This window comes from Eretmochelys imbricata, chromosome 10 (genome assembly GCF_965152235.1).
Source record: "Eretmochelys imbricata isolate rEreImb1 chromosome 10, rEreImb1.hap1, whole genome shotgun sequence".
Taxonomy (NCBI): Eukaryota; Metazoa; Chordata; order Testudines; family Cheloniidae; genus Eretmochelys; species Eretmochelys imbricata.
The window spans coordinates 82,653,591-82,675,233 of record NC_135581.1 but is presented as its reverse complement, the minus strand read 5'-3'; the positions used below and the strand labels follow the sequence as shown (position 1 = coordinate 82,675,233).

At 39.4% G+C, this 21,643-nt stretch overlaps 1 protein-coding gene across 1 annotated transcript in view; it reads left to right on the top strand.

The window, feature by feature from the left end:
* UACA (uveal autoantigen with coiled-coil domains and ankyrin repeats) overlaps positions 1 to 21,643 on the top strand; it is a 73,923-nt gene that overhangs the window by 49,486 nt on the left and 2,794 nt on the right. The window contains exons 6-17 of the mRNA XM_077828902.1: positions 597 to 667; positions 783 to 889; positions 2,035 to 2,216; positions 3,147 to 3,184; positions 4,628 to 4,696; positions 7,141 to 7,248; positions 10,218 to 10,316; positions 10,553 to 10,589; positions 11,534 to 11,586; positions 14,811 to 17,555; positions 18,625 to 18,777; positions 21,525 to 21,590. Coding sequence (XP_077685028.1) covers positions 597 to 667; positions 783 to 889; positions 2,035 to 2,216; positions 3,147 to 3,184; positions 4,628 to 4,696; positions 7,141 to 7,248; positions 10,218 to 10,316; positions 10,553 to 10,589; positions 11,534 to 11,586; positions 14,811 to 17,555; positions 18,625 to 18,777; positions 21,525 to 21,590 — 3,728 coding nt within the window. The remainder of the gene's footprint in view (positions 1 to 596; positions 668 to 782; positions 890 to 2,034; positions 2,217 to 3,146; positions 3,185 to 4,627; positions 4,697 to 7,140; positions 7,249 to 10,217; positions 10,317 to 10,552; positions 10,590 to 11,533; positions 11,587 to 14,810; positions 17,556 to 18,624; positions 18,778 to 21,524; positions 21,591 to 21,643) is intronic.

The following is a 21,643-nucleotide window of genomic DNA, read 5'->3' as shown; positions in this document are numbered from 1 at the left end:
TGAGCATTGGCCTGCTAAACCCGGGGTTGTGAGTTCAATCCTTGAGGGATTTAGGGATCTGGGGCAAAAATTGGGGATTGGCCCTGCTTTGAGCAGGGGGTTGGAGTAGATGACCTCCTGAGGTCCCTTCCAACCCTGATAGTCTGATTCTATGGTGTGTGCTGAAGAATATAGCTATCACTTTCCTTAGAGTCCATTCAAAAGCACAGCACTATGATAAAAATAGTCAATTATTGAATTCATATTCTATAGGTATCTGTGTTGTCCTGCACAGAATAAAATACAAGCATCTTGTTTGGGTTTGATTCCCAGTATCTTGCTCCGTAGGTTGTGAGCAGCATTCAAGGAGCGCTTAGCTCACGGTAAGGAGCGTATATAGGGGGAATGCCTCTCGCTGCTCGGCAATTCCTGTGGCTAATTAAAGGGCTGCAACAAGTTTGAGTCCTTTCTGGTACTGCTGAGCTAGAGGAATGGTGGCTGCACAGTGGAGCTTGGGAGATGAAGGCTTAAAAGTGGAATCCTAGGCGTACTTGGGACTCCATGGAAGGCTCTCCTCAGACACTTAAACCACTCTTTCTTTTCTTTGTTCCCAAAAGCTATGTCAGACTGTTCCTCTAGTATTCAGCTACTGTGTGATCATGGTGCCGCAGTGAATGCCAAAGATGGAGTAAGTCACTAGTTATTGCTATCCTTCCTTCTCTTCAGAATCTAGTGGAATGCTGTGTGTTGTTGTTTTTTCCTCTTTGAGAATGTGCCCTTTCCCAATTTTTCCTGTTTTCCAGGATGGGAGGACACCCCTAGTGCTGGCCACTCAGATGTGTCGTCCAACAGTCTGTCAGCTTCTGATCGACAGGGGAGCTGATGTGAATGCCAGAGACAAACAAAACAGGTAACACATGCCACTGGGGTATGTTGGCAATGTATCTGTATTCTTAAACAACAGAAGTCTCTCAGCTTTCAGACTTTCAAGTTGTAAAATAAACTTGTCAAACTGTACAGCTGAAACATATACTAAATTAAGACTTCAAATGTTGATTAGCCAATTCAAGTAATATAAATAAATGAGAGAGCATTCACAAAATGCCTGTTTCCACAAACAAAGTCAATCATTTCCATGTTTTTCGGTGTATGTATTTCTGGCTTATGCAGCTGAAAGACTGTTGACTTGTGTAGAGAATGTAGTCTGGTGCTTATAGTAAATTGGAGAGAAGTAGAGTTGACAGCTGAAAGACCCAAGTGAAAGGGATTACCTCTTCTCTGAACTCAGGCACTTGTGAAAAAATTTATCTTCACAACATAGCCCTTCATGGTGCGCTGTGTTGCCTGTCTGCTGCTCCTCCCCAAGTCACATTTTTAAAAGCGCCCAAATCCCAGTAAGGCTCCTAAGTGACTTAGGCCCTCTTGTAATTTTTACCTTGTGTGTTTACATATCTGTACTGAGCTTCATGCACAGCCACTTCTTCCCCAGATATTTCTTCTTGGATTATAAATACACTATGCTGAGGGGGTGGGCCTGGGCCTTGTCGTGGTTAGAATATGGGAGCTTGCAACAATACTTTTGAAAGGTGCATACGCACTTGTTTGGGTGGGATTACATGTTTCCAGGCACCTTCAGAATTTGGTCTGAGGTATTTTGTAACTCTTCTGATACCTTTTTTTTTCTATAGTATTTGTAATTTGTGTGCTGAACTTCTTAGTAAAACTTGAAATGAAGGATGGGATAATAAACCTGTGTTTTGAAAATCAGGAGACTCTTGAGGAGAATAAGACTTGGGTTTACTGTCATTTTCTCTGTGAAGAAAGCATGTTAGCTCAGTAGTTTTATTAAAATAATACTTTACATATTGGTTAAATAGAAAAATCCAATTACATGAAGATGCATTGAGGAAAGGTTCTTTCTCTAAGCACAGGCTTCTGTAATTGAGTTTATAAAAAAGTAGTGATTACTACTTCAAGTAAGCTGTCCATTGCAAATATTGTCTCCTTACGTGTCTGATGTGTGTCTGTGTGTGTGGTCTTTCTCCCTGCCCCCAGGACTGCTCTAATGTTAGGCTGTGAATATGGCTGCAAGGATGCGGTTGAAGTTCTGCTCAAAAATGGTGCAGATGTTAGTTTGGTTGATGCCCTTGGTCATGACTGTTCTTACTATGCCAGAATTGGTGACAATATTGACATTTTGGCCCTAATAAAGACTGCCATTGAGGATTCCAGCAAAGGTATGAGAAGCATTCCTGTATTTGGGAGAAATTTCTCTTTCTTTCCTTCTGGGTTCTTTGATTTCATGCTTATTATTCCTCTTACAGGGAGTGTTGGCTCTTGACTGGGAAGAAATTTTTTTAAAACATTACAATGCTTATATTAATACTATCTGAATAACATTTTTGTGGACAATGTCTTTTTGGAAATAAGTTTATTCAATATAAGGATGTGATATTGTCACAGTATATGGCACGCTAACGTTGGAGGACAGACTGTCACTTCTATTCAGAATGGGAACATTTAAATTTTATCTAATCCTGGGATACTCCATTGCAGGGGTCGGCAGCCTTTCAGAAGTGGTGTGCCGAGTCTTCATTTATTCATTCTAATTTAAGGTTTTGCCTGCCAGTCATAGGTTTAAACATTTTTAGCAGGTCTCTTTCTATAAGTCTATAATATATAACTAAACTAAAGTAAATACGGTTTTAAAAATGTTTAAGAAGTTTTGTTTAAAATTAAATTACAATGCAGAGCCCTCCGGACCGGTGGCCAGGACCCTGAAAATCAGCTCGTGGGCTGCCTTCGGCACACGGGCAATAGATTGCCTACCCCTGCTCCATTGTAATGTTATGCTGTTACAAAACCTAATATTGTATATGATGTAAAAATGTTATACGTTTGGAAAATAATCAAAAATGGAAATGATGCATTTTAAATAGGACTACTTGTTTAGACAGCTCCTGAAATTGGTATAGCATTATCAATGATAATGAGAAACATTGTCTTACTAATAGTAAAACTATTTGGATTTGTGATTATTCTTTGTTAACAAATCAGAAATGCCAATTGGTAATTAGATATTTCCTCTAATATCACTGTTACATCAATGTCTAACTTAAATTAAGTATATATAAAAAATTAAAAACCTAACTTTTGTTGCTTTTTAGCAAGGGAGCTTATGAAGAAAGGACAGCCTGAACAAAAGGTCAGGCTTTATTTGTTCTATGCTAAATGTCTCACTAAATGTCTGTCACTCAGGAAGCTCATACGTTCATATGCATTACTGACACTGCATGTTGTATTCTTGTAAAGGTTCCACTCTGGCAAGATGTTGGCCCCCTGTCCTCTTTGCCCATGTCTGATGACTGCCTAGAAAGAACACTGTATTATGATACAGTACTTCTCAGAATGAATAGGGATGTCCCTATGGTTCTGGCCAACATTCTTTGTCAATAAACTTTTTCTGTTGTCCAGAGCTGCATATGAGCTATTGGTGAGCACAATGGTGGCTGTTTATACACCCTTACTGCACTGTCACAAACCTCATGACTTTGCTTGTGTGAAAGACACCGTGTGAATCGAAGTTCTATTCTAAATCCATCCTCAGTAATATTTTCTCTAAGTTTTTGTTCCATCTAAATGATCCTCTGTGGCGAATGCTGAAATGCTTATACAGAATGTGACTCCCAGGTGCTCCTGGGGTTTCTAACTTTTATTAATGTGCCGTAAACGGTAACACTGATTTAAATCCCATCCAGTGGGCAAGGCAAGTGAAAGTGATTCATTAGTTAAATTACTCTTTTCTAAAGCTTTTTTAAAAAACTGCTATTGTATATTTCCTCCACTTGCTGCCGTCGGACCAGAAGCAGAGATGACTAGTATGTGAAACAGGGCCGGGCGCGCTCACGGGTATCCTCACATTTTAAAAATATTTCCTCAGTAGCACTTCATGTTGGCCAGGGGCCTGACTTTTATTTGCTAAAATTGCCTGGTCCATAGAACGGAAAATCATTATACTGCTTATCTTTGGGAGCAAGTTCTGATTCTCTTAATTTGTATGTGGTTATTTTGAAACTTAGCTCTGATTCTCAGACCTCTTAAATCAGTTAGAGAGCTCATGGAAGACGCCCTAGCACAGGGGAATGCCTCAGCGGAGTAAAACCACAAGAGCGGCTCATTTTTGTCTAGGCCACGAAGGAACATAAGTGTGCCTGCGGTGAAGGGCATGTGGCGTGGCAGGGTGATCTTCGACTGCTAGCGTGGTTTAGAGTAGGCTCAAAGCAGCTGTTATTAAACATAGGCACTGGTGCGGAAGTGACACCCCTCTTCATCTGCATTCAGTGCTTGCTGGTTGTAGATGACAGCCTGGGCCTTGATATTTAAATGATATCCGTATTAGTTTGGGGATTAGAAATAAGACTACAACAATTTATCTGATTTTTGTCCTCTGTGAAATATAACAGAGCAGAGTAAGCGTGAACTAGTAGTAACACTGCCCCCCGTGGGATATATAATGAAGTATAACGCTGATCTCAGCTGGAAAACACTGGGCTTACGTGCTGTATCCAGAAAGAGCATGACTTCAGTTTGCTTAAATTTATGATTTTATGTTTTAATGCTGCAATAACAGGTTACTAATGTGTCACAGAAACGGAATCCGCTGTATGCACAAGAAGTGAACTTCAAGCAGTATCAGAGGGAACCGCTAAGCATGCAGGTAAATCAGAATAAAAAGAGCAGGAAGGGGTTTGTGCTTTGTATATTTTATTTGATAATCAACAAGTCTGATTAAAGATTGGGGTTTGGTTATAAAGCACATCGTCTATTCCCATAAGAGGAATGCAATATTTCAGCTCTCAACATTACTGACATGCAATGTTGCAAGTGTGCGATTTCTTAGCCATCTTTTAAAAAGGGATAAAATCCCTGCAGTGTTTCATCTGACTAAAACACAATAAAAAAGTCTTCCACTTAAAATGCATGCTAATCAATTCAAACAGCCTAAGGTTGAGCTATTAAACATTTCTCTTCATGTAGATGCTGATTCTCTCAGGTGCTGAGTACCTCCTCTAGAGTGAGAGATGAAGGTGTCTACTACCTTTCAGGATTGAGGCGACAGTGAGGGAATTACTGGTTTATGATTGAGTCTTGTACGCTGTAGAGAAAATGTAAATGGAAGAGCAAGAAATAGGCCTTACAAAATTTTCCTAATGTTTCCTCATGATTTATGAGACACACTCTTACTAATTCCACCTGATAACTATGAGCAGGACATTTTTAAGCTAGTTCTCCCTTTTGTGCCCTATGTTGTATGTCAGGGGTGGCCAACCTGGGGCTCTGGAGCCCCATGCGGCTCTTCAGAAGTTAATATGCGGCTCCTTGTACAGGCACCGACTCTGGGGCTGGAGCTCCAGGCGCCAACTTTCCAATGTGCCGGGGGGTGCTCACTGCTCAACCCCTGGCTCTGCCACAGGCCCTGCCCCCACTCTACCCCTTCCTGCCCCCTCCCCTGAGCCTGCTGTAACCTTGCTTCTCCCCCCAGAGCCTCCTGCACACCACGGAACAGCTGATCAGCAGGGCTCCCGGTGGGTGGGAGGCGCTGGAAGCGGGGGGGGGCGGGAAAGGGGGCTGATGGTGGGGCTGCTGACCATAGGTACAAACTCCACGGGTGCTGCACCCATGGGGAAAAATTGGTGGGTGCTCTGAACCCACCGGCAGCCAAGCTCCCCTCCCCTGAGCGCGCCACGTCTCCGCTTCTCCTCTCAGCGTTTTGCACCGCAAAACAGCTGTTTCTCAGCATAACAAGCTCCGGGAGGGAGCGGGGAGGAGCGTGAAAGCGGCATGTTCAGGGGAGGAGGTGGGAAAGAGGCAGGGCCGGGGACAGAGGGTGGTCAAGCACGCACCGGTGCCAGCAGAAGTCGGCGCCTATGCTGCTGACGTATTACTGTGGCTCTTTGGCAATGTACATTGGTAAATTCTGGCTCCTTCTCAGGCTCAGGTTGGCCACCCCTGTTGTATGTAGTGTCTATTTTAGAATATGTTCTGCAGAGACTTTTATTAGTTAAAATAGGTAGATTCTGTAAAGAGCACTCAAATGTTGATAAATGATGGTGTAATAAGAAGCTAACTTTTATTTCAACCTTTTAAGCATTTCACTGAATTAAGGAAAATATAAAATAAAATATATTAGTAGGTGTCTTACTAGAAAATGAATTTGCTTGCTATAATTGCTAGAATAATCTATGGCATTTCCTTCCTCAGCTTATTAGTATGCCAGTAGAGTATTTTTAAAAAGTGAAATAACATTGAGGGGCTAATTTTTTAAACTGGGGAAACTAGCCAATTTAAAACTGAGGCTGCCATTATGAAATATTTTAGTATACAACAGAATGACTTGACATCATAGGTCCTGAAACTGAGAATCCTGCATATCTTATTGTAGCAACTGTACTATTAAAGTACCTTACTATGTGCATTATGAGAAGTTACTGTAATGGTAGCTTAACTCTGAACTTTTAGCTTTTGTCTGTTAAAATAGGTCATTGGTTTTTTTTTATATATATTTATAAAATAGTCTTTTAATAGTGGGAAAAAATTAAAATGGCCAATAATGTATTTTAGTTTAAGAAGCATGTATGTATCTCATTCTGATAAAGGGTACTATGCTAATTGGAAATATTGCACTTTATTTAAAAAAGACAGTGAATGCATTTGTTCTGGCTTAATAGATGTGATTAAGGTTACATCCGATGCACTTCAGGCATGCAGCATGTTAAAAGGCTATCATGATGCCTCATGCCGATGAAGTGTCTTTTAGATTACATCTTTAAACACAGTGGCTGGGTTTCAGACTTTTTTTTTTTTTTCAACACAATTTGTTTTTTATATGTTGAGAGCCAGGAGATAAAAGTAGCTCTTGAAATGCTGTCAGCACTGGAGTATGGACAGGGAAAGATTATATTAAAAACTGTGTGTGTATTACATCCATCCAAGGACAAGAATTTAGTGGTGGAGAATCTGAAGGCGCTTTAGATAAGTTTACTAGGTATAATGATTTAAAGTGAGGCTGCAGATATGTTGTGAATTTTGTTAAACAAGCATTGGTGTTCTGAAGGACCATTATCATTACTAGTTAAAACGCCTACATTTTCTTTGTTTCAGGAACTGGAAGCAGAAAATGAAGATTTGAAAGACCGATTGAAAGAGATTCAACAGGAACAGAGAATACTTCTAAACAGAGTCAGTGTATTAGAGCTACAACTGAACGAGGTAAAAATAGTTTTTTGTATAATCCTGTTTAAAAACTAACAATCGTCTAACTTGAATAACAAAGCCATTCTCTTGAAATTGGCATAGTACATCAGAATGGCTTTGTCTAAAGTCTTGAAATGGAAATTTCAACAATTCACAATGAACTGAACATTAAAAAAGGAGCCAGGGATTTATTGCTGGGTTGCTCGTTTTCTCAAATCAAATGTTCCACCAGGAAACCAACAGCCTCTCTGCTCTTATAAGAGTCATCTGTGGGAAACGGAATTACTTAATTTAACTTAAAAAAAAAATTTAAAAAAATCCTGCTTTGAACTTTAATTTGATGTTCTTTGATGAATAACCAATGCTTGTTTTGAAAGGAATGCATGTGGGAAAGCTGTCACTCTCACTTCCTGAAGGATTCTTCATTAATCATTTTACTTTCTCAGTTTAATGGGTGGCTTTGACTCCTGTATGGGTGGGTGGTGGGAAAATACAGATAACCAAGCTCTGTAACATTTTTATTGCTTCCCTGTGAGCTGTTTTTGTTGACTCACTGTTACGTGGCTTTTTGCTGCAATACGGTATATCCATAGGCAGATGACCTTTTGATACTGTGGTCATTTCTAGAATGTGATGAAACGTTGCTTTGGAAGTAGTTCTATTGATACTCAAATATGAGCGACAGCCTTACATCACAATCGAGACTGTAGAGCATGTGGTGGTTCATGTTACAGATTTAAGAACAAATTCTAATCTCAGATGCATGGCTAAAAGCAGATATTCTGCCTTTAATAGTATCTGTTATTCTGTATTTAAAAACAGCTGGGAAAAACCCAAATGTGATTATCCATTAACTATAAGTGGATTGCTTCTAGGGCATTGCTTTGATGCTTTAGTACTGAGAGCTCCTGGGGGTGACTCAGCAGACATGAAACTGTAGTAATTAACAGGAAAGTTCAGCAGGAGCAAAGCTTCAATCAGCAGAAATTGAAACCAAGATTCCCAACCTGGGGCTCTCACAGCTCTCATCCAGAGGCATTGTGTATCCCCCCTCTGCCTTTACAGCCCTCTGAGAGCTTGTAGAATGGAAGAGGAAAATAAAGCTGGAGTTAACCCCTTGTTTACTGGAAGCCATGTTTTGCCCCTGCACTTTCTTCACAAGTACTTTTTAAACTTAAATAGCAGTAATCAGTTAAACAGCAGTAATCAAAAAATCAAGCGTGTACATGTGTATGCATAACTCAGTTCCAGTGTGTTATAAGCATCCATTGGTATGTTCATACCTGATGGTCATGATTACAACAAAGTGAACCTTTAACTACTTTGAGCAGCAGCACCAAGAGAAACATGTCTAGCATTCATTTTCATCCAAAATCATCAAATTGGAATTGGAAAAGGTTCAGAAAAGGGCAACAAAAATGATTAGGGGTATGGAACGGCTTCCATATGAGGAGAGATTAATAAGACTGGGACTTTTCAGCATGGAAAAGAGGCGACTAAGGCGGGACATGATAGAGGTCTATAAAATCATGAGATGTGGCGAAAGTGAATAAGGAAGTGTTATTTACTCCTTCTCCTAATACAAGAACAAATGAAATTAATAGGTAGCAGGTTTAAAACAAACACAAGATAGTATTTTTTCACATAATGCACTGTCAGCCTCTGGAACTCCTTGCCAGAGGGTGTTGTAAGGTTCAGAAGGGAGCTAGATAGATTCATGGAGGATAGGTCCATCAATGGTTATTAGCCAGGATGGGCAGGAATGCTGTCCCTAGTCTCTGTTTGCCAGAAGCTGGGATTGGGTGACAGGGCATGGATCACTTGATGATTACCTGTCTGTTCATTCCCTTTTGGGCACCTGCCATTGGCCACTGTCAAGAGGACAGGATACTGGGCTTGATGGACCTTTGGTCTGACCCAGTATAGCCGTTCTTATGTTCTAAAAAATGTGTTAAATAACTCAAGAAAGGATGCATACCTCAATAATTTGGAAGCACAATCTGCCATATTAGCATGCATTTTAAGACTTCAACATTATGTAATTCCTGCTTTTTTTTATTTGGAATATGGCAGATTGCAGGTGCTTCCCTGCCAAAAATTAGAGGAACGTGGAAAATGAAAGGGAAAGACATGTTGGCAGCAGGTATCATTCTGGACTAAAATATAGTGATTGTTTTATCAAATACACACACAACCCTGTTAACATATAACTGAAATGATTTTGTGGGGGTGGGGGGCGTGGGATTTTTGGTTGCCTTCTAGGAGCAAATGGTTGCAGATGATCTTGAAAGTGAGGTAGGAAAACTCATTTTTCACCTCTCCACCTTAAATTTGAGTATTAACTTTTAGCTTGAGTAAAATAATTCCCTTTGTTCATCTTATGACTTTTATTACGTCATTTACACGGCAGCTTTAACCATTGCCACTTCAAAACTAAAATGCTACACGTTCACCTTTCCATACAAAAGTTGCACAGCTGTATTTTTGACCGTATGAATTCTTTCCCATATTTTCCACTTGTGTACAGTGAAGGCAATAGCTTTTGATTAATGAGAGCCAAAATTATTTAAATTTAGTGTTGCTTTGTACGAGTTACATAGATTCCTGGCATCACCACCATAGATCTTGTCACAAGGATGTTGTGTAAAGCATGCCAATGCATCTTTGAATTAGATTGCTCATTTTATAGCTCTTTCAATACTAAAGTAGTGACTCTCATTAACACAGCAGACTTCTGGTGCATGCAGCCATGTTATCCATGTTTTGTCTCTGCCATCGTTTACATGTTCACTTGATTATTAAATGTACAGATGTTCGTGTCAGAAATCTATGGCATTGGAAAGCAAGGGATTCTGACCGCTAACCTCTAATGGGAGAGCCCCTGAAACTTTAACTCGGGATTTTAATAAGTGTTCTAAATGCTTATGGGTCTGGATATAGTGCTGAATAGCTGATCTCAAACAGAACCATCTCTTGTTCTTCAGAAAGATGAGCTGAGAAGACTCTTAACAGCCAAGGAAAAACAGCAGGAAGAAAGCTTAAGAAGTATTGAAGCTCTGAAATCTAAACTTAGACACTATGAGGTATATTGTAGTTCAACTCAAACAATAAATATGTATTTTTTCATAAATATTGTGGCAATAATACCAGTTATATCATTAAAAACAAAAATATAATTGTCCTGAAAGACATCTTATGCCACTGAAACTGTAACTGAAAATTAGGTACCTGTATTAGCATCTCATGCTGTATGTAAAATTAGAACAAAATGAATATTTTATTTTTATCTCAATTGCTGCAATCTGTTTTTTTATTTCAGCGTGACTATCTGGGCTCTGGAAGTGATTTTGGTAACAGTGTTTAATTTTATTTTTAGAATTTCTCTCTCTTTAAATGCATTATGCAATCTCAAAAAATTCAAGTGAAACCGTTGCCCTTTATTTCTGTTTTTCTTTCTAGTCTCATGCTAATCTTAATAGTAACTGGGTTTAACCTATAGGTCTCACTTCTGTACACTCAGATTTATTCTTTGAGGGTAGATGTTCCTGTCCTGAATAGGTATCCAGATCTCATTTAACCCCCCCAGCAAAGGGTGAGCTAACATTAATCCTCTGACTAGTCGACAGGGACGGGCATGCATATTCTGTAATAATAGGGGGTGAATTTTGCTAAACCAATTTAAATAAAAAATAGAATAGTTGATAAAAGACAACTTGAATAGTTATGTTGTAAATATACAAAGATTGAGAACAACATATAAGATCACTAGTCTTAGGTTCTTGATTTAGTCAAGTTTTTTGTTCAGAATCTATATTGGTGTTTGTTGCTGTAGAATCTGAGCTCTTATCAATGATGTTAATTATCTTTAAAAAGAGATTTGCTGGCCCAATTTAAAGAGATTTTTTTTAAAAGTCCAGTGTTAGTTTTATAAGTTAATATTATGTATGAATGGCTGGTAGAATATTTCTTAAATGTGAGTTTCTATACGAATGATTGAAAGGCTTTGGTGCAAGCTTATCTATCCATATTTACAAGTGCTTTGTAGTGTGTATTCTTAAGCTTTTGAGCTCACAAACCACCCCTCTTTTGATTTGGGTATACTTTTAATTTTCAAGTTTGATTACCAACTAATCTGAATGAGCACAGCATTAATATCTATGTAGTAAAACAAAATAAATCATTATTTGGTCTGTCATGAACCTGTATGCAAGTCAGAGGGGACTACTCATTGAAGTAAGGTGTCCTATGGCTATTTGAAAGAAGAGGTTTTTATTTTATCCCTTATTCTATGGTAATCTAGGGAAAGAAGATATGCTGGTTAAACAGGGTCAAGTATTTGCTACAGAATCACAGGTAAGACTATATTAACATTGTGTGTGGATATTTGTGATGTATCTCTTTCTATATGTATTCCTGGGCATGTAAACAGTGCTTGAAGTAGGTACAGTTGTAAGACAGAAATGTATTCTATAATAAACACTATATTAATCTCACTAAGCTGTTTTTGTAACTTCTAGTGCCCTCTAGAGGAAATGTGTGACATAGCTGTTTAATTTGTGGCTCAGTTCCAATATAGCCTTTGACCCTATTGTTGATATGGGACTCAATGAATAAAGAATTGAAGGAGGGTGGTAATATGTGGTTATGGAAAATAGATCCTGTCTAACTGGATATCTTTTTTTTTTTCTTTGAGATTACGAATGTGGTTGATTAACGTAATAGTGCTGATTGTAGTATAATTAGACTTCTATAAAGTGTTTGACTTGGTACCCCATGAAATTTTGATTTAAAAATTAACATGGCACACATTGAAATGATAAAAACCTGGCTAACTGATAGGTCTCAATGTAATTGTAAATGAGGAATCATCAAGTGGGTGTGTTTCTAGTGGGGTCCTGCAGGGCTTAGTTCTTGGCCCTACACTATTCAACATATTTATCAGTGACCTGGAAGAAAAAAATCGTTACTGAAAGTTTTCAGAGGAGACAAAAATTGGGGGAGTAGTAAATAACGAAGATGACAAATCTGGATCGTTTGGTAATTTGGGCTCAAGCGAACAGTCATAGAACTGGAGGGGATCTTGAGAGCTTAACTAGTCCAGTCCCTGCACTCATGCAGGACTAAGTATTACCTAAGCCATTCCTGACAGGTGTTTGTCTAACCTGCTCTTAAAAATCTCCAATGATGGAGATTCCACAACCTCCCTAGGCAATTTATTCCAGTGCTTAACCACCATGACAGTTAGGAAGTAGGGCTGTTGATTAATCACAGTTAACTAAAAAAAAAAAAAAATTAATCACGATTAAAAAATTAATCACAATTAATTGCACTGTTAAACAATAGAATACCAACTGAAATATATTAAATATTTTTGGATGTTTTTCTACATTTTCAAATATATCAATTTCAATTACAACACAAAATACGAAGTGTATACTGCTCATTTTATATTTTTTATTACAAATATTTGCACTGTAAAAATGATACACAAAAGAAATAGTATTTTTCAGTTCACCTCATGCATGTATGGTAGTGCAATCTCTTTATCATGAAAGTGCAACTTACAAATGTAGGGTTTTTTTCTTACATAACTGAACTCAGTAACAAAACAATGTAAAACGTTAGAGCAGGGATAGGCAACCTAGGGCACATGTGCCAAAGGTGGCATCTGAGCTGATTTCCAGTGGCACTCTCACTGCCTGGGTCCTGGCCACCGGTCCGGGGGGCTCTGCATTTTAATTTAATTTTAAATGAAGCTTCTTAAACATTTTAAAAACCTTATTTACTTTACATACAACAATACTTTAGTTATATATTATAGAGTTATAGAAAGAGACCTTCTAAAAACGTTAAAATGTATTACTGACACGCGAAACCTTAAATTAAAGTGAATAAATGAAGACTCGGCACACCACTTCTGAAAGGTTCCCAACCCCTGCGTTAGAGCCTACAAGACCACTCAGTCCTACAAGATGTCTTGTTCAGCCAATCACTAAGAGAAACAAGTTTGTTTGCATTTATGGGAGATAATGCCGCCCACTTCTTAATTACAATGTCACCTGAAAGTGAGAACAGGCGTTCACATGGCACTGTTGTACCTGGCACCACAAGATATTTATATGCCAAATGCGCTAAAGATTCATATGCATCTTCATGCTTTGGCCATCGTTCCAGAGGACATGCTTCCATGCTGATGACACTTGTTAAAAAAAAAATGTGTTAATTAAATTTGTGACTGAACTCCTTGGGGGAGAATTGTATATCTCCTGTTCTGTTTTACCCGCATTCTGCCATATATTCCATGTTATAGCAGTGTCAGATGATGACCCAACACATGTTGTTCATTTTAAGAACACTTTCGCTGCAAATCTGACAAAATGCAAAGAAGATACCAATGTTAAATTTCTAAAGATAGCTACAGCACTGGACCCAAGATTTAAGAATCTGAAGTGCCTTCTAAAATCTGAGAGGGACGAGGTGTGGAGCATGCTTTCAGAAGTCTTAAAAGAGCAACACTCCAATGCGGACACTACAGAACCCAAACTACTAAAAAAGAAAATCAACCCTCTGCAGGTGGCAGCTGACTCAGATGATGAAAATGAACATGCGTCGGTCTGTACTGTTTTGGATTGTTATCAAGCAGAACCCGTCATCAGCATGGACGCATGTCCTCTGGAATGGTGGTTGAAGTATGAAGGGACATATGAATCTTCAGCGCATCTGGCATGTAAATATCTTGCAATGCTGGCTACAACAGTGCCATGCAAATGCCTGTTCTCACTTTCAGGTGACGTATAGAAGAAACGGGCAGCATTATCTCCTGCAAATGCAAACAAACTTGTTTGTCTGAGCAATTGGCTGAACAAGAAGTAGGACTGAGTGGATATGTAGGCTCTAAAGTTTTACATGGTTTTATTTTTGAATGCAGGGGGTTTTTTTGTACATAATTCTACATTTGTAAGTTCAACTTTCATGATAGAGATTGCACTACAGTATTTGTAATCGGGGAATTTTTTTTCCTAGTTTTTGACAGCACTGGAGCAGACCATTTCATAGCATTAAAGTGCAATCAGTTACCCTTCTCCACAGCTTTTCTCCTTTAAATTCCACTGAAGTTTAGCATAATTTGTCCGTTGAATTCCAGTGAAAACAAACTAAACCTTTAGGGCCCAGTTCAATTTATAGTGTAGTCCAGTGGGGATCTTTTCACTGACTCTTATGAGAGTGGGCTCAGTTCCTAAATGATGAAAAATGTGCATGCATTCAGTACACTTACATTTATTTTATACTCTTAACATCTTCAGATCATTCAACTTCTAGATGTTTGAATGATGGCTACAAGTAAAGTTGCATAGTTTCTCTGTAATACTGATAGTTTTGCTTATATAAGCCAAAATATATTTTGGATTCCTGGTCTAAATTACCTGCATTAATTGTTCCTGCTCACAAATTATAAACTGCTTGTAAATCTGAAATATACAATGGAGGTAAATCGTATATGTTTTAGATGAGCATAGTTAAAGAAGTAATGTATGAAAAAATATGAAGAGTAAATTGAACAAATTTCTCTTTTTAAGCATGTATCTATTTCTCTGCCAACTAATCTGCAGACCAAGTCTGTGCTGAGACCACTGGAACTGTCACTATCTAGCCAATCCTCCAGTTCCGAGAATGAAATTCTAAAGAGAGAGCTAGACAACATGAGAATCTCTTATGGCACAGCAAAAGAAGAAATAAGAAAACTTCAGAAAGAGCTGTCTCATAAGGTAGCTGAATGCAAAGCTTTGACATCAGAGTGTGAAAGAACCAAGGAGGAATCTGATGGACAGATAAAGCAATTGGAGGATGCTTTAAAAGATGTGCAGAAGAGAATGTTTGACTCAGAAGGCAAAGTAAAGCAAATGCAAACCCACTTTCTTGCGCTGAAAGATCACCTGACTAACGAAGCAGCTATAGGAAGCAATAAGTTAACAGAAGATCTAAAGGATCAGTTGAAAGACATGAAAGCAAAATATGAAGGAGCTTCTGCAGAAGTAGGCAAGCTAAGGAACCAAATCAAGCAAAATGAATTGTTAGTTGCGGAATTTAGGAGAGATGAGGGGAGGCTGTTGGAGGAAAACAAAAGGTTGCAGAAGGAACTCGGTAAGTTAGAGATGGAGCAAGAGAAGAGTGGGAGAAATGTCGTGGAGGTACAAGGACAGCTAAAAGAAATGGCAGCAAAGTTAGTCCTCTCTGTACCTGTTGAGAAATTTGAAAATATGAAGAGTTTATTATCAACTGAAGTGAATGAGAAAGCAAAGAAATTAGTAGAGATGGAAAGAGAGTATGAAAAACTGCAGGCAGAGCTTCGGCTCTTAAAGAGGGAATTTGAGAGTCAGAAAGCTAAATTTTCTCAGTATGTGAGGCCAGAGGAACATGAACAAATGAGGGGCAGATTTGAGAAAAAAACTGAAGAACTGGAGAAAACGATTTCTGAATTGTCGAAGAATCAGACATTGCAGAAGGAAGTGGAAAGGGTGCACATGGACAACAAGCTGCTTAAGCAGCAAATACACACTTTAACAACTGAGATTAAAAGCCAATATGTGCCTTTAAAACTGAATGAAGAAATGAAAAAAACAAATGATCTGACTATTGTGGATCTGACCAAAAAACTTGCTGAAGTAACGCAAAAGTACAATGAAAACAAAGCAGAAGCTGAGAAGCTGCTGATGGAAAAGACCAGTTTAAGTGAGACTGTAAGTCACTTCCAGGCTGTGTACATGTCTCCAGAAAAGCACGAAAAAGAAGTGGCAGCCTTAAAATCCAACGTTGTGGAACTTAAAAGGCAGCTTGCTGAGCTTCATCTAAAATATGATGCTGAACAGGCAAAAGTCTCCAAACTAGTGTCTGAAAACACAACTCTGAAGGACTCTCTGAATGATCAATACATACCTGCCAAAACACATGAGGAGATTAAAACAGTCTTGAACAGCACATTAGAAAAGACTAATAGAGAGTTGTCAGTTCTGAAGGTAAAAACTGAAGATCTAAAGCGAGAATTTATGAGAGTAAACGAAGAGAATGGAACTTTGAAAAAGAAACTGAGACTCCTACAGAACCACATACAAACAGAGTATGTAAGTTTAAAAGATCATGAGAGTAAGGTGTCTACCTTAAATAAAAGCATGCAAGAGTTACAGGACAACAACACTGAGTCACTGGCTAAATACAAGAGAGGCCAAGAGGAAATCCTACAGTTACATGCAGAAATTGAAGCCCAGAAGAAGGAACTTGACACAATTCAAGAATGCATTAAGTCAAAATATGCCTCTGTTGCCTGCTTTGAAGAGAGAGAGAGAAACTTTGAAGCCATGGTGAAAGAACTAAAACAGCAGTTGCTAGAACAGACACAGAGATGCAGAGAATGTGAGGAGGAGATGCAGAAACACAAACAGGAAAATGAGAAGTTAAAGGACGGGTTTTTGTCTATGGAAAACGACTTGCAACAAAATTACATTCTTGCTGAGAAATCCCATGAAATGGAAAAAATGTTCACCAGCAAAATGGAAGAACTGAATAAGCAATTGAGAGAATTACTGCAAAAATACACAGAGATAAAACATGAAAAAGACAAGCTACAAGAAGAGAGTGCTAAACAGATTTCTGAGGCCCTTGCTATGCAAACTCGCATGCAGGGTCACTATGTTCCAGTGGAACAGTTTGAAGCCTTGAAGAGAACGCTTGGCCGCACAATAGAGGAACTAAAAGAAGACCTCAATAGTAAAAAGGCATGTTATGACCGAGAACTAGAAAAGGTAAGAGAACTGCAGCAGGAATTAGCAGATCTACATAACTCCTCAATATCTTTGGCAGAACACACGCAGATGAAAGAAGCATTTGAAAAAGAAATTGTAGCAGTCAAAACTAGCTTGAAAAAGGAAGTGGAAGAAAACCAAGCAAAAAGTGAGGAAATCTCTAAACTCCAGTCTGAGATTCAAAATACTAAACGAGTTTTAACTGAACTGGAGAGCAAAGAAGTAGTTGATATGTCAGAGTATAAATCCATGAAAAGTGCCTTAGAGACCCAGGTTACTAACATCGCTGGAAACTTAGCCAGCTTGAATAGAAAATATGAGGAAATGTGTGAAGAGGCTTTGCAAGCCAAAAAGCAAGAGCTTTCTGCAAAAGATGAAAAGGAATTGTTGCAGTCAAGAAGCTTCAGCATTGAACAAGAAATTAAGGACCAGAAAGAGAGATGTGATAAATCTTTGACAACAATTACTGACTTGCAAAAAAGAATACAGGAATCTGCAAAGCAAGTGGAAGCAAAAGATAACAAGGTAGGCAGAAAGTGTTCAATATTTAACAGTATTAACTGCCTCTCTTTAGATCCAAAGGGCCAAATTTGCAAATGTAGTTACCTAAACACACTCACTTACACACCTAAGTGTAGGAATCTGAATTTGGTCCAAATTCTCAAAGCTGAGGACCAGTTTTGTGTGCTGTTATGCAAAGTGCTATTTAATTCCCCCAAAATTTTGCTCCCTAACACAGAACTATTCAAATTTCTGTTTTACTAGAATTTTCAAGTTTTAAATGCATATTATTCAAATTCAAAATATTAATACTACATCCACTAGCAGACTTTGTTTTTTAAAATAATCTGAAAAAAGTAATACTCCGCTTCCTTTGTGTGTTGCCTTGTCATTTTGACACTGTTGCTTGCCAGTTTAACACCAAATGATATTGGGAAGTCAATGTAAGAGAAGATTTAAGGCATTATGAATATGTGATGAAAAAGACTTGCAGTTTTCTTAATGCTATTTAATGAAGATATTTTAGTTTTAAAACAGGACGCATTATTGTTATACTAGGATTAAGGAGCACTGCATTATAACTTTATCCTACAGTATCTTTCAGAATTAATGTTATATGCACTTTATACCATCCAAAGAACTAGGTTTTCGCATCTAGTAGTAGCTGCTAATTCTGTAGTTAAATGTGTACTGTGTGTACTCTTTCTCTGAAGAATTGGATACCTTTATGGCCAAATTTCCTAAGGGCAGTCTCACTTGTGGGCATTGCGCCTGCAAAAAAAGATAAGGCTGATGCCCTGCTTTGAAATCTGGGCCTTAGCTAATTTGCACACTGAAGATAAGTGGCTGGTTGACCTATGGGCTATGTCTTACAGATTTCTGAATCCTAAGAAGCTGAGAGCAAAATATTTGATATATTTTCAAAGCATCTCTCTTTTTCTCTTACAGACTTTTCTAGTAAACCAAGATTGATGAGGTCAATATAATGATGTCCTCATACACTTGTTAACCTTTAGTTGACCTTGCAAACTAATATTCTCTTATAAATATGTTCAGAAAATGAAACATTATAATCTTTGTATTTCTCTTACAGATAACAGAGCTGCTTAATGATGTAGAACGACTAAAGCAGGCTCTTAATGGCCTGTCTCAGCTTACATACACCTGCGGGGTTCCCTCAAAGAGACAGAACCAACAAGTTGAAATGCTCCAGCACCAGGTGAAAACCCTGCAGCAGCAGCTGGCTGTAAGTACTTACGTAGAACTTTGCTCCAGAGCTCAGTCATAAGGCGTGTTACTATTTTTGTCAGAAGTGGTGGAATAAGTTTTAATATATGTTGTTTAGGAGCGGGGAAATGGGATGGGCAGGAAGCTAGGATCCTCTGAGGAAAAGAATGACATTGTTTAACGTGATCTGGAAAAAGGGGTAAACAGTGAGGTGGCAAAATTTGCAGATGATACAAAACTTCTCAATATAGTTAAGTCCCAGGCAGACTGCGAAGAGCTACAGAAGGATCTCTCAAAACCGGGTGACTGGGCAACAGAATGGCAGATGAAATTCAATGTTGATAAATGCAAATTGGAAAACATAATCCTGACTATGCATATAAAATGATGGGGTCTAAATTAGCTGTTACCACTCAAGAAAGAGATCTTAGAGTCATTGTGGATAGTTCTCTGAAAACATCCACTCAATGTGTGGCAAAAAAGCAAACAGAATGTTGGGAATCATTAAGAAAGGGATGGATAATAAGACAGAAAATATCATACTGCCTTTACATAAATCCATGGCACTCCCACATCTTGAATACTGCATGCAGATGTGGTCGCCCCATCTCAAAAAGGATATACGGGAATTGGAAAAGGTTCAGAAAAATCAATAAAAATGATTAGGCGTATGGAACAGCTGCCATATGAGGAGAGATTAATAAGACTGGGACTTCTCAGCTTGGAAAAAAGACAACTAAGGGGGGATATGATAGAGGTCTATAAAATTATAGAGGTGTGGAGAAAGTAAATAAGGAAGTGTTATTTACTCCTTCTCATAACACAAGAACTAGGGGTCACCAAATGAAATTAACGGGCAGCAGGTTTCAAACAAATAAAAGGAAGTATTTCTTCACACAACACAGAGTCAACCTCTGGAACTACTTGCCAGAGGATGTTGTGAAGGCCAAGACTATAACAGGGTTTAAAAAAGAACTGGATAAATTAATGGAGGATAGGTCCATCAGTGGCTATTAGCCAGGATGGGCAGGAATGGTGTCCCTAGCCTCTGTTTGCCAGAAGCTGGGAATGGGTGACAGGGGGTGGATCACTTGATGATGACCTGTTCTGTTCATTGCCTCTGGGGCACCTGGCACTGGCCACTGTCAGAAGACAGGACACTGGGCTAGATGGACCTTTGGTCTGACCCAGTATGGTGGTGGTTACGTGATTTCTTTGCGATAGAACAGTTTTGGAGGTTTCTACTTGCCCCAGCTTTCCTGTGCCCATGAGGAGAGGTAGCAGTGTCTTTTGGAAAAACCTGTCCAAATGAAGTGTTCTCGTCCTGCAGTATTAATCCAAAATCAGTGAATAAGTCCTGTGTGCAGGGGCTGCAGTAAGATTGTGTACTACACATGCCAGCAGTGAATTCCGTGCCGTATAACACAAAGGAAGGTAGTCTCTGTCCCAGGGGATTAACAATCTCAGGGTTGTCAGACACTAGGAGGGCGCTTTCCAGTTTGGGTACCACTGACCTGTGCTAGCTCTGTTTGAGCTAATCTGCTAGAAACAGCAGTGGGGCTGCAATGGCAAAGGTGGTGGGTTGGCCTAGCAGCCTCAGTACGCAAGCGGGAGAAATGGGCTGGATTGTATTCAAGTGGTTAGCACAAGCCCCTGTGTGTACTGATACTTTTCGCACACTAATTCTGGCGGAGTTACTGCTTGTCACAGAGTTACCTGTGCTGGGAGGTGTCCTCCCACCTGCTGTGTCCAAGCCTGCAAACGCTTATTCCAGAATGCTGCTTACTGTTGTGAGTAGTTCTGTACATAGCCTCACTGGAGTTTGTGATAGTAAGTGCTAGGGCTTTAGTATAAATGTCCCTAAACGTATCTTTGTTCATGTGTGTAGTAGCACTGTTGACTTCAGTGAAACTACTCATGAGAGCAAAGTTACACATACACCTCTACCCCGATATAACGCAGTTCTCGGGAACCAAAAAATCTTACCATCTTATAGGTGACACCGCGTTATATCGGGGTAGGGAGAGGAACTGCTCCCCACCCCAGCTCACCTCCGCTCCGCCTCCTCCCCCGAGCATGCTGCCACCACTCTGCTTCTCCCCCCGTTCCTTCCCGGCTTGCCACGCCAATCAGCTGTTTGGCGCGGCAAGCCTGGGAGGGAGGGGGGAGAAGCGGAGCAGCGGCGTGCTCGTGGGAGGAGGCGGAGGTGGAGCGGAGGTGAGCTGGGGTAGGGGGGCTGCAGCAAGTAGCGGGGGGAGGGCGCAGAGGAGCCACTTGCGGTAACTCGAATTCGGCTGTAACGAGGTAAAGCAGCCCCGCTCCCCGGAGCGCTGCTTTACGGCGTTATATCGGACCGCATTATATCGGGGTAGAGGTGTATGTGTAAATCTATATCGAATTGGGTCACATTCGTGGTAGTGTGTGCAGCATCCCCCATAGTGTGATAAAGTGAGTTTAAATTGGGACTTGAGTCAGGGGCTTCTGAACAGAAGTCAAATTCTATTCTTGTCCAAGTAGGTTGGTGGTGGTAACACCTGGGCTGGTGTGGAGAAAGCCCTATTTCAAGGCAAAACACTTCAAGCTGACACTAAAGCTGAAAGGCTCTATTTTTCGGTTAGGGTTTTATAAACAACTAACCTTGAAATTCTAGGGTCATGCGACACTTAAACAAACAAAGTCAAACAAGCAAAACTGTAATTATACGAAGAATTGATCTTGAAAATATTGACATTCTTCTCTCCACATTCCCCACCCTTCTACATACAGGATGCTGATAGACAGCACCAAGAAGTAATTTCAATTTATCGGACACATCTTCTTAGTGCTGTGCAGGTATGTTAGCGGGTCTATAAAAATTAAGTTACTCGTTTTCGATGTTAGGTCTT